This window comes from Ranitomeya imitator, chromosome 3, assembly GCF_032444005.1.
Source record: "Ranitomeya imitator isolate aRanImi1 chromosome 3, aRanImi1.pri, whole genome shotgun sequence".
Classification (NCBI taxonomy): domain Eukaryota; kingdom Metazoa; phylum Chordata; class Amphibia; order Anura; family Dendrobatidae; genus Ranitomeya; species Ranitomeya imitator.
This window is the reverse complement of record NC_091284.1, coordinates 489,867,595-489,879,650: the sequence shown is the minus strand read 5'-3', so window position 1 is coordinate 489,879,650 and position 12,056 is coordinate 489,867,595. Positions and strand designations below refer to the sequence as shown.

Below are 12,056 nucleotides of genomic sequence, written 5' to 3'. Positions count from 1 at the left end.
CCCACCAGAAAGATGTTGGCAGAGTCTTCGACCTCTTACTGTCAAATTCTCTCTATGCAAAGTTGGAAAAGTGTATGTTCGAGCAGGAGTCTTTACCTTTCCTGGGCTATATCATCTCCGCCCAGGGATTGGCTATGGATCCTGCCAAACTACAGGCTGTGATGGACTGGCAAGAACCCCATTCTCTTAAAGCGGTGCAGCGCTTTATGGGGTTCATTAATTATTACCGCCAGTTCATTCCCCACTTCTCAACTTTGGTAGCTCCCTTGGTAGCCCTCACCAAGAAGGGAGCAAATCCCAAATTGTGGTCAGAAGAGGTCTCCAGGGCCTTTTCTTCTATTAAGTCCCATTTTGCTAGTGCTCCCATCCTACATCGTCCCGATGTTGATAAGCCATTCATAATGGAGGTGGATGCCTCTTCCGTTGGTGCAGGAGCAGTCCTCTTCCAAAAGGATGCTCAAGGTCGGAAGCATTTGTGCTTCTTCTTCTCCAAGACCTTCACACCTACAGAGAGGAATTATTCCATTGGGGACAGGGAGTTGCTAGCGATGAAGCTGGCTTTCTCGGAATGGAGACATCTTTTGGAGGGGGCTCGTTTTCCCTTTCAGGTCTTCACAGACCACAAAAATGTGTTATATCTGCAAACAGCCCAGCAGCTAAATTCTTGCCAGGCCAGATGGTCCTTATTCTTCTCCCGGTTCCACTTCACCCTTCATTTTCTCGCTGGGGAGAAGAACATTCGTGCTGATGCTCTCTCTCACTCTGTTGTGTCATCTGAGGAGGAGGAAGGGGAGCCTCGGCTTATTGTTCCTTCGGAGAGCCTGAGAACCATAGCGCCGGTTTCACTAGAGTCTGTGCCTCCAGGCAAGACTTTTGTGCCCATTAATTTGCGACCGGAGGTTCTCTCTTGGGCTCATTCGTCCAGGGTGGGTGGACACTTTGGGACAAAGAGGACATCTGAGCTGCTGGCGAGGACGTACTGGTGGCCACATATGGTCCGGAATGTCAGAGATTATATTCAGGCGTGTGTCTCCTGCGCCAAAAATAAATCTCCTCGTCAATGGCCAGCTGGGTTACTCTATCCCTTGCCGGTGGCAGACAGGCCCTGGGAGATGGTCGGGATGGACTTTGTTGTGGGTTTACCCAAGTCTCGCGGCTGTACCATCATTTGGGTCATCACCAATCATTTCTCGAAAATGGTGCATTTGGTGCCGCTACCACGGTTACCTTCTGCACGGGCCTTGGCAGCGTTGTTCATTAAACACATCTTCCGCCTACACGGTATGCCAGACAAAATTGTCAGTGACCGGGGTCCCCAGTTTGCGTCTCGGTTCTGGAGAGCTTTATTGTCTTCTCAGCATTGAGTTAAATCTCTCTTCTGCATATCATCCCGAGACGAATGGGTTGGTAGAGAGGGCCAACCAGACCTTGGTCACATATCTGTGACATTTTGTCTCAGCCAGGCAGGATGACTGGGCATCCTTGCTATCATGGGCAGAGTTTGCACTGAACAACGCCGTAGCCGACTCCACTGGACAAACCCCATTCCTTCTCAACTATGGTCAGCATCCGCGGGTACCTGTGCCTATCCCCATGTCTTCCGCCGACTCCAGGGTGGCAGACTGGGCTATGGAGGCATGGGATATTTGGGACCGCACTCAGGATGCCATTCGGGACTCCAAGGAGAGAATGAGGTCCTCCGCCAATGCACATCGGCGCCCCGCTCCAACCTTCGCTCCTGGTGACTTGGTGTGGCTCTCCGCCCGTAACATCAGGCTGCAAGTTGAGTCCACCAAGTTTGCACCTCACTACTTGGGTCCTTTCGAGGTCCTCGAACAGGTTAATCCTGTGGTCTATTGTTTGGCCCTTCCACCACGCCTGGGTATCACCGACACCTTTCACGTGTCCCTCTTGAAACCCGTATACATGTCCTGGTTTTCCGAGTCATCTGCTGGGCATTGGGTTCGTCTACGGACGATTATGAGGTGAATGCTATTTTGGGGTGCAAGGTGGTACGTGGCAAATAGTTTTATTTGGTGGATTGGAAGGGTTATGGTCCTGAGGACAGGTCTTGGGAGCCTGCTGAGCATATTCGGGCTCCGCAGCTCATTGCTGCCTTCGAGCTTAGCGAGGCCCAAGAAGTGGGTGCCCTAGGAGGGGGGTAATGTTAGGGGTCGAGTTCCCGCCTCTGCACAGGGGGAATCTCGGGCCATCTCCGCTGCGGTCTCCCATTCTTCTCCTGCCGCAGTGGAGTCTGCTCAGCGGAGATGTCGGTTCCAGCATCTTGCTCAGTCCCACTCTGTACAAAGAGTTACTGCTGCCTTTCTGGCTTCTGCCATTGAAGTCAGTGCTGGGCAGCGACGAGCAGACGCTTTTGGGTCTAAGTCCTGCTTTTTCCCTTCTGAGCATGCCCAGGGTGAGATCTCCCGTTGGAGGTCAAGGGTCACATCCTCAGATGCTGCAGTGGTTCCCATTGGTCCTCCTGGAGGGTCCTGAAAGGGCTAACTGCTGTGGCAGCTGCCCATTGGTCCTTTATTGGAAGGTCCTGAATGTACTGCAGCTATATAAGCTTCGCATGACCGCACGGCCATACGCTAGTGTACATTTGTATACATGTGTTTGTTGTGAGTTCAAGTCGTTCATTAAATACCCCTACCCTATTGTATGACTGTTCGCGTAAGGTGTATGGCTGCTACCTAGCGCCCGACTAATCACTCAATGTGTTACACACGAATCAGCGTCTATTGCTGTGACCGCCAGTGCAGCGCCATGCGCCAGTAGTGCGCTTCCTAACCCTCATCCGGGTACTTAGTGGTGTCTGCCAGCATGGCACAGTTCGCACTTCTGTGCTCTTACTATACCTAACACACCCAGTTGCGGTGTGGTGCGCAAGTAGTCTGTACGGACTTTAACCCTGAGTCTTGGGATTGAGTTCGCTGACTCCTTGCTTGCACTCATTAGTGCGGTATTGCGGACCTGTGGCTTTACAGGGTTCGCTTCCACCGCCATATAGTGCTGCCATTTACTAGCAGCAGGTTTTTCACCTGCACGGTGGACCCCGGACTGCGAACGCACCAATATTATTACATCTTATACTTGGTGCATTCCGCCAGTCCTAACAATTACTATGCTTTCCAGAGAGAAGCATGCCACCACATTGGTGCAGATCCAATAAGAGCATTATTTATCCAGGCGGTCTATTTAACCACATGCCTGTAGACCCCTGAGTATCACCCCTTGACACTAAAAAAAGGTCTGTGTGTTTATATTGCTGCTTCCCTACTTATTGATCTTGCTTTCACATTGAACCAGGCCTCTGGTCATGCTTCAGATTAATTGTGAATCTCCTATGAACACTGACTTGTGGCCGGCATTCATGAGAGACACACAGCTGAAGCCCTGCAAGATTTAGCACAATTGATCATGTGATAGCAGCTTCAAGTCTCCTAAGGGGACTATTGAAGCCAGTAAAAAATGTTTTTAAAAAGTTTAAAATTTAAAAAAAAACACAAATGTTCAAATCACCTCATTTTGCCCAATTGAAAATAAAACAATAAAAAAAAATGTTTTTGTTATTCAGATTGTTTGCAGAAAAGTCTGATATATCAAAATATAAAGTAAATTAATCAGATCTGTAGACAGTGTAACGAGAAAAAAAATGAAACTTCAGAATAACGTTTTTTTTGACCACCAGAACATTGGCGTAAAATGCAATAAAGGGTGATCAAAACAACAGATCTACCTCACAATGGTATCAATAAAAATTTGAGCTCGGAGAGCAGAAAAAATAAGCCCTCACCCAGCCCTAGATCATGAAAAATGGGAGCTTAAGCAAAACAAATTTCTTACGAAATTTGGATTTTTTTTTCACCATCTAAATTAAACACAACCTATATATGTTTGCTATCTGCGTACTCATAATGATCTGAAGAATCATAATGGAAGGTCAGTTTTAGCATTTAGTGAACATGGTAAATGAAAAAGAGGGATTTTTGGTTCTTACCATAAAATCTCTTTCTTGGAGCCTTCATTGGGGGACACAGGTAACCATGGGTGTATGCTGCTGTTGCTAGGAGGCTGATGCTATGCAAATAAGGAAAAAATAACTCCTCCTCGGCAGTATACACCAACCGACAGGAACAAGTCGGTTGGTGTATAGTTAGTTAGTTTGTGCTAACGCAGTAGTAGGAGCAAGTATAAACAAACTCAACCTACGTACCAACCCAAAACAAGGGCACATTGGCCAACACGGTACAACATAAAGCGAGGGTGTTGTTTTCCCCAATGAAAGCTCCAAGAAAGAGATTTCACGGTAAGAACCAAAAATCCCTCTTTCTTTCTCGCTTCATTGGGGAATACAGGTAACCATGGGAAAAATATTCAGAGAAAAGGAGACTTAGGTCGGCCGGTGGGAAACCGCCACCTGCAGTATCTTCCTTCCCAGGCCTGCGTCCTAAGAAGCCTGAGTATGCACCTTGTAAAACCTTACGAAGGTGTGAACAGACGACCAGGTTGCGGCCTTGTAAACCTGCAAAGCTAAAGCCTGGTGATGAAGGGCAGAGGAAGCTCCCACAGCCCAGGTAGAGTGAGCCCTCACCCCCGGAGGAGGCTGTTTGTTTTGAACACGGTATGCCTCCAGAACCGTCGAACGAATCCAACAAGCAATTGTGTATTTAGAGGCCGGGAGCCCCTTCCGACGAACTTCAGAGACAACAAACAGAGGATCAGACTGGCAAAAAGAAGCAGATCCAAATCCAGTTTGTGGAGAGATTTCTCCAAGGGATGAACTGGGGAAGGGCACAAGGAAGGAAGGACAATGTCCTCGTTGATGTGAAAAGCCAAAACTACCTTTGGTAGAAAGGAAGGATCAGGCCGAAGGACCGCTTTATCCTGGTGCAGAATCAGGAAGGGAGAACGGCAGGACAATGCCGCCAACTCGGAGACTCTCCTAATAGAGGTGATGGCGACCAGGAAAGCCACTTTCCATGAAAGAAGGGAAAAGGAAATGTCCTGCATTGGTTCAAAAGGTGCGCGCTGGAGGTCGCCGAAGACAAGGTTGAGATCCCATGGCTCAACCGGAGGATGGTAAAGAGGCGCTATGTGAGCGACACCCTGAAGGAAGGTCTTTACCTGTGGAAGGAAAGCCAGATCCCTTTGGAAGAGGCTGGAAAGAGCGTAAACCTGACCCTTTAAAGCACTCAGAGAAAGGCCTGAATCGAGACCCGTTTGAAGGAAACCGAGGACTGAAGGAAGGGAAAAGACCATAGGGAATAAACTGTTGTCATCGCACCATCAGAAAAAGACCTTCCAACATCTATGATAGATACGTGAAGATGCCAGTTTCCTAACTTTTATCATTGTCTGTATGACACTGTGGGAAAAACCTGCTTCCCTTAGGACCGCGGCCTCAACGGCCATACCATTAGATTCAGAGACCGAGAATTCGGATGGAAGAGGGGCCCTTGCAATAAAAGATCCAGACGGTCTGTGAGTCTCCAGGGGATGTCCGACAGCCTGTTCACTAGCTCTGCATACCAGGCCCTCCGAGGCCAATCTGGAGCTACTAAGAGAATGGGAACCCCCTCTGCCTTTACTTTGTTTACAACCCTTTGAATCAATGAAAGAGGCGGAAACAGATAAGGCATCTGGAACTGGGCCCACGAGATCACAAGGGCATGACCTGGATACGTACTGGGGAACCTTGTGGTTTGTTTGGGAAGCCATCAGGTCGACATCCAGAACCCCCACCTCTGACAAATTTGGTTGAAGACGGTGAGGTGGAGAGACCACTCGCCTGGCGCGAGCCCCTGATGGCTGAGAAAGTTGGCTTCCTAATTGTCCACCCCTGGAATGTGGACAGCTGATATGGCGGGAACATGGTTTTCTGCCCACCGCAGAATTTTTGCCACCACCCCCATGACCTGCTTGCTGCGAATCACTCCCTGGTGGTTTATGTAAGCCTTGGCTGTGGCGTTGTCCGACTGAATGCGGACCGGTTTTCCCATGAGGAGGGACTGCCAGGGGAGGAGGGCAAGGTAGATTGCCCTGATCTCCAAGAGATTGATCGGGAGAAGGGTCTCTTGAACATTCCAGCGGCCGTGCGCTGTGAGATGGAGAAAGACCGCACCCCACCCCTGAAGATTGGCATTGGTGGTGATGACCTGCCAGCGGAGGGGGAGAAATGACCTCCTGCACAGAATGGAGGTGGAGAGCGACCACCAAGTGAGAGGCTGTCTCACATTGAGAGGTAGGCGAACTGGGTGATCTAGGGAAAGTGGGCTCCTGTCCCAGGCTGACAGGAGGGCCAGCTGGAGAGGGTGAGAGTGGAACTGAGCATAAGGTACTGCTTCCATGGAAGCGACCATCTTCCCTAGTACTCTCATGCAGAGCCGTAGAGGCAGATGGACAGGGCGCTTTAGGTCTTTGATGCCCTGCCGAAGAGAAAGGAACTTCTCCTTTGGGAGGAAGACTTGGGCTTGAATGGTGTCGAATTCCATGCCCAGGAAATCGAGACATTGGGTCGGAATTAAGGTCGACTTCTCTTTGTTGATTGTCCAACTGAGACGGATTAGCGTGTCCAGAGTGATCTGGAGACTCTGGCTGCAGTCCCGGCGAGACTGACCCTTGACCAGGATGTCATCGAGATAGGGGATTATGAGGATCCCCTTTGATCGAAAGATGGCCATGACTGCCACCATTACCTTTGTGAAGACCCTGGGAGCGGACTCCAGGCCGAACGGGAGAGCTATGAACTGGTAATGTTGCTCCTGGATCGTGAAACGAAGGAAACTCTGATACTGTACACAAACAGGAATGTGTAGGTACGCATCCTGAATGTCCACAGAGCACAGATATTCTCCCGGTTCCATGGAAGCGATCATCGAGCGCAGAGACTCCATCTTGAAGTGCCGAATCCAAAGGTGGTGGTTCAACTGCTTGAGATCCAAAATCAGGTGGAGAGAGCTGTCTTTTTTCAGAACTACAAACAGATTTGAGTAAAAACCTGAAAACCGCTTGCGGTAAGGAACTAGAAGCAAAATGTGTTCCAGGACCTGTACCAGGGACTGCGACACTTTAGTCAGGTCAGAGACTGACTGAGACATGGCAACAGCCCACTCCGGGGGAGGGCACTCATCCCTGGCATTAGACACTTCCTGAGGGATGGACAAGGTGGAAGGACTGCAGGACGGACAGAAGGGAGATGGCTGGCCTGAAGCCCACTTTCTCTTACAGCGGGCACAACCATAGTGAGTCACCATAGGGATATAGCCGGGGGCCCTGCGGGGTTGGGCATAGGTAGAGACCGAGTGACACCTGTAGCAGGATGGCAGAAAGGCGATACTGCTGAGGGGAGAAGGGCCGAGGATACAGGCCAGGGAAGGAGGAGTGCAGAGCCTACCAGACACCCAGCGATGATGCAGCGGCAGCACAGGAAGCTGTGTCCCCCGACTGGAAGAAGACCTCGTGGCCACGTGACATGCTGATAGTGAACGGTGAGTGGGGAAGCTCTCCTCAAGAGATAGGGACGGCAGGCTTCCTGTAATTGGCCTGTTGGATAGAGCGTGCAGAAATAGGGGTGTGGCCGGCTGCATAACATGAAACTGATGACCCGATTAGCTGACGTGCCTGAAGGGGCGTGGCCCACCCGAGAGTGGCCAATGCCAGTGCTGGGACCAGGGGGAGGCGTGCCCAGTGCTGCGAAGGAGTCAGAGGCTGGTTAGGCCAGAAGGGAAGGTCCGTGGCCTGCCAGAAAAAAGTCTGCCGAGGAGAAGAGGCAGGGAAGTGCGCGCTGAGAAGGCAAAAGGGCACGAATTTTGAATAAATCGCCACGAAAAGGACGAGCGCTGCAGGAGGTGAACGCTGCAGCATCTAGTGCCGTGGGCGGGGGGTCAAACTACCTGCTTGCAGATCTGGTCCCCTCTTCATAGCTGAGGATCGTGTCAGGAGCTCTCGGAAGGTAGAGAGGGTCCTGGAAGAGGAGATCCTCCTTCCCGCGCCATATCCGGAATGGTGCAGAAGACAGCATCAACCCCTTGTGAGAAGGGGGAGGTCACCACCGGTGACCACCATCTTCCTCTCAGCCCTCTCCAAGGAGAGGGGTAAGGAGAGGCAAAGGCGAGGACCAAAAGTCACCCTGAAACACCCAAAAGGGTGATGGGACAAAGTCCTGCCAGTGGGTCCGAGAGTGGGTGATACCACACTGCTCTCTCAGTCGCATAATGTGGGGAAAACAGGGTGAGAAACTGCACCCTGTTACCAAGAGGAGTGAATCTGAAAGAAAAAGGGAAATGATTAATAAACGCACACAAAATTCCCTGAAAAAAAGATAAAGCGGATCTTGGTGTTAGATCCAGGTCCGCCTCCTACGGACACTAAGCAAAAACTGAGTTGACTTGTGCCTGTCGGTGGGAGTATACTGCCGAGGAGGAGTTATTTTTCCCTTATTTGCATAGTGTCAGCCTCCTAGCGACAGCAGCATACACCCATGGTTACCTGTATCCCCCAATGAAGCGAGAAAGAAATCCAAAAAACAATTGTGCAACTGCACTTTTTTGCAATTTCATAGCATTTGGAATTTGTTTGTGGTTTCCAGTACAAAATATGGTAAAATTAATGGTGTAATTCAAAATTACAACTCATCCTGCAAAAAACAAGCACTCATATGAATATATAGATGGAAAAATAAAAAAGTTATGGCTTTGGGAAGAAGGGGAGCAAAAAATGAAAGCACAAAAATGGAATATCGCAAGATGGTGAAGGGGTTTATCGATCATTTATTAATTCAAGTTAATCACTAAAAAAGAAGTTGCAGAAAAAGTGAAAAGGTGTTTACAGAGATAAATAAAGGGACAGACAGATCAATCAATCTATGTTTTTTTTTGCGTTTCCGTTTTTCACTCCCCTTCTTCCCAGAGCCATAACTTTTTAATTTTTCCATCAATATGGCCATGTGAGGGCTTGATTTTTGTGGGACAAGTTGTACTTTTGAACAACACCATTGGTTTTACCATGGACTAGGAACAGGGAAAAAATTCCAAGTTAGGTGAAATTGCAAAAAAAAAGTTCAAATCCATAACTCTTTTTGGGATTTTTTTTACCATGTTCACTAACTGCTAAAACTGACCTACCATTATGATTCGCCAGGTCATTACGAGTTCAAAGACACCAAACATATATAGCTCGCTTTTTATTTCGATGGTGAAAAAAGAATTGAAAGTTTGTTTTAAAAAAAATTGCGACATATTTCGTGATCTCGGGCTGGTTGCGGGCTTAGTTTTTGTGTGCCGAGAAATATATTTAATGATACCATTTTGGTGTGGATACAATCTTTTGATCTCCCGTCATTGCACTTTGATGCAATGTTGTGGTGTTTTGACTTTTTTTCTCGCTACACCATTTACCAATCGGATTAATTATTTTCCCAATCAATATCAATATATCAGTAGCTTGATAGACCGGGTGATTCTGAACGCGGCGATAAAAAATGTGTATTTTTTATTGTTTTATTTTGAATGGAGCGAATGGGGGAGTGATTTGAACGTTTATATGTATTATATATTTTTTGTATATTTTTAAAAACATTCTATTTTACATTTTACTTGCTTCAATAGCCTCCATGGGAGACTAGAAGCTGCAGTTGTCTGATCGCCTCTGCTACACACAGGCGATGATCAGATCACCTGTGTGTAGCAGAAATGCTCATTTGCTATGAGCAACGACCACCGGCTGGCACTCATAGCAATCTGGCAATGATATCCACTAGGGTCTCCTGCCGACCCCGGGCTGTCATGCCAACCCATCGGCGAACCGCAGTCATGTGATACGGGCACCGATCGGCATGATTAGTGATGCGCTTCCGATGCGATCACATTAAATGCTGCTGCGATTCCACCCGTGGTTGTTAAGGGCACATGTCAGCTGTTCAAACAGCTGACATGTACCGGGAAAGATGTAGGCTAAGCACTGGAGTCCACATCAAAGGGAGAGACGCGACATACATGTACAGCACATGTCATGAAGGGGTTAAAATTGAGTGTCTAAAAAGTACGTGTAAACATATTTTATTTACGGACAATGTAAGAATTTTGCAGATTGGTCCATTCCTTAGTTTTACAAGAATTTAAATACCAATTCCAGTGCAATTACTAAAGAAACTTTGAATCTGAAGATTGACAGTCCCGTTAAATGAAAAATGTAAGTTTTCTAGTCCTGTTATTATTATTATACTGTAATCCATCCCTATTATTCAATTCTCACAAGTCATCCTATAGTGCTGTACTTACCAATTTCTACTTCCAGTTCTGTCATATTCCCAATACCATTTATTCTTGGCTTTATATTTTCTTTATGAGCTATGGGAACCAAAATACAGAATAATGTTAATCACAATTTATATTATTAATACAAAGAATCCATCTTAGCCTAAAGACAATAATTTACAGATGTCAGCCATAAACTTCTACTTGCTGCCATTGATTTCCACTACTGTAATGTTTAAGTGATTAGTTTGTCACTAAAAATGACATTAGGCGGTATATGTCGTCCATAGAAAAACATATACAGCTAAAAATTAAGAGACCACTGCAAAATGTTCAGTTTGTCTGATTTTTCTCTTTATAGGTATATTTTTGAGTAAAATGTAAATTGTTCATTTATTCTATAAACTTCTGGCAACATGTCTCCAAATTTCCAAGCAATAAATTTTGTATTTTTTTTCAGAAAAGGAGAAATGGTCGAAATAAAAAAAAACCCAGTGCTTTCAAACCTAAAATTATGCAAAGAAAACAAGTTCATAATCATTTAGAAACAATAATACTAATGTTTTAACTCAGGAAGAGTTCAGAAATCAATATTTTGTGGAATAACCAAGATTTTTAATCACAGCTTTCATGCGTCTTAGCATGCTTTCCACCAGTCTTTCACACTGCTTCTGGCGCAAAAATGTAAGCAGTTCTTCTTTGTTTGATGGCTTGTGACTGTCCATCATCCTCTTGCTTACATTCCAGAGGTTTTCAATGGAGTTCAGGTCTGGAGATTGGGCTGGCCATGACAGGATTTTGATGTGGTGGACTCTTAATTTTTGTCAGAGCTGTATCCGACATATATTGTCCGATCCACCTTTCCATATGGTGTATGGAAAAATGACACTGGGATATTTTGTATCTGAAACCCTAAGTCTCATTACTTCGGAAATTTAACAAATGAAAAGATGCTGAGAATATATTTTACAGCCCTTTAGGAATTTGTACCTTTCACAGAGCGTCTGTCATCTCCAAAACTTAGGGTACTGTCTCACAGTGGCACTTTGGTCGCTACGACGGCACGATCTGTGACGTTGCAGCGTCGCTTGATTATCGCTCCAGCGTGGACCATGGATGGTGACAAGATAGAGATGACAGTGTTTGCACACTGACACTGCAGAAGCCCTGCAAGTGCAAGCTAAACGGTCAGTGCCCTCTATTCATCCTCCCAAGAGAGGCATGAAAATGCAAATACAGTGAAGGAAACAAGTATTTGATCCCTTGCTGATTCTGCACGTTTGCCCACTGACAAAGACATGAACAGTCTATAATTTTAAGGGTAGGTTAATATTAACATTGAGCGTTGGAAAATCAAAAATAAAATCCAGAAAATCACATTGTATAAATTATATAAATTTATTAGCATTTTGCAGTGAGAAATAAGCATTTGATCCCCTACCAACCATTAAGACTTCTGGTTCCTACAAACCAGTTAGAGGCTCCTAATCAACTCATTACCTGCATTAAAGACAGCTGTCTTACATAGTCACATTTAGAAAAGACTCCTGTCCACAGACTCAGTTAATAAGTCAGACTCTAACTTCTACAACATGGGCAAGACCAAAGAGCTTTCTAAGGATGTGAGGGGCAAGATTATAGACCTGCACAGAGCTGGAATGGGCTACGTAAGATGCTGGGTGAGAAGGAGACAACTATTGGTGCAATAGTGAGAAAATGGAACAAATACACCATCGGGGCACGATGCAACATCTCACCTCGTGTGGTATCCTTGATCATGAGGAACGTGAGAAATAA

At 46.6% G+C, this 12,056-nt stretch overlaps 1 protein-coding gene across 3 annotated transcripts in view; it reads right to left on the bottom strand.

The window, feature by feature from the left end:
- IL18R1 (interleukin 18 receptor 1) overlaps positions 1–12,056 on the bottom strand; it is a 182,729-nt gene that overhangs the window by 129,094 nt on the left and 41,579 nt on the right. For 2 of the 3 annotated variants that reach the window (XM_069757619.1, XM_069757618.1), the window contains one exon: positions 10,284–10,352. In XM_069757619.1, coding sequence (XP_069613720.1) covers positions 10,284–10,352 — 69 coding nt within the window. Of the gene's footprint in view, positions 1–10,283; positions 10,353–11,249; positions 11,406–12,056 lie in introns of those variants that run through there. The other variant, XM_069757620.1, reaches the window with a different exon arrangement.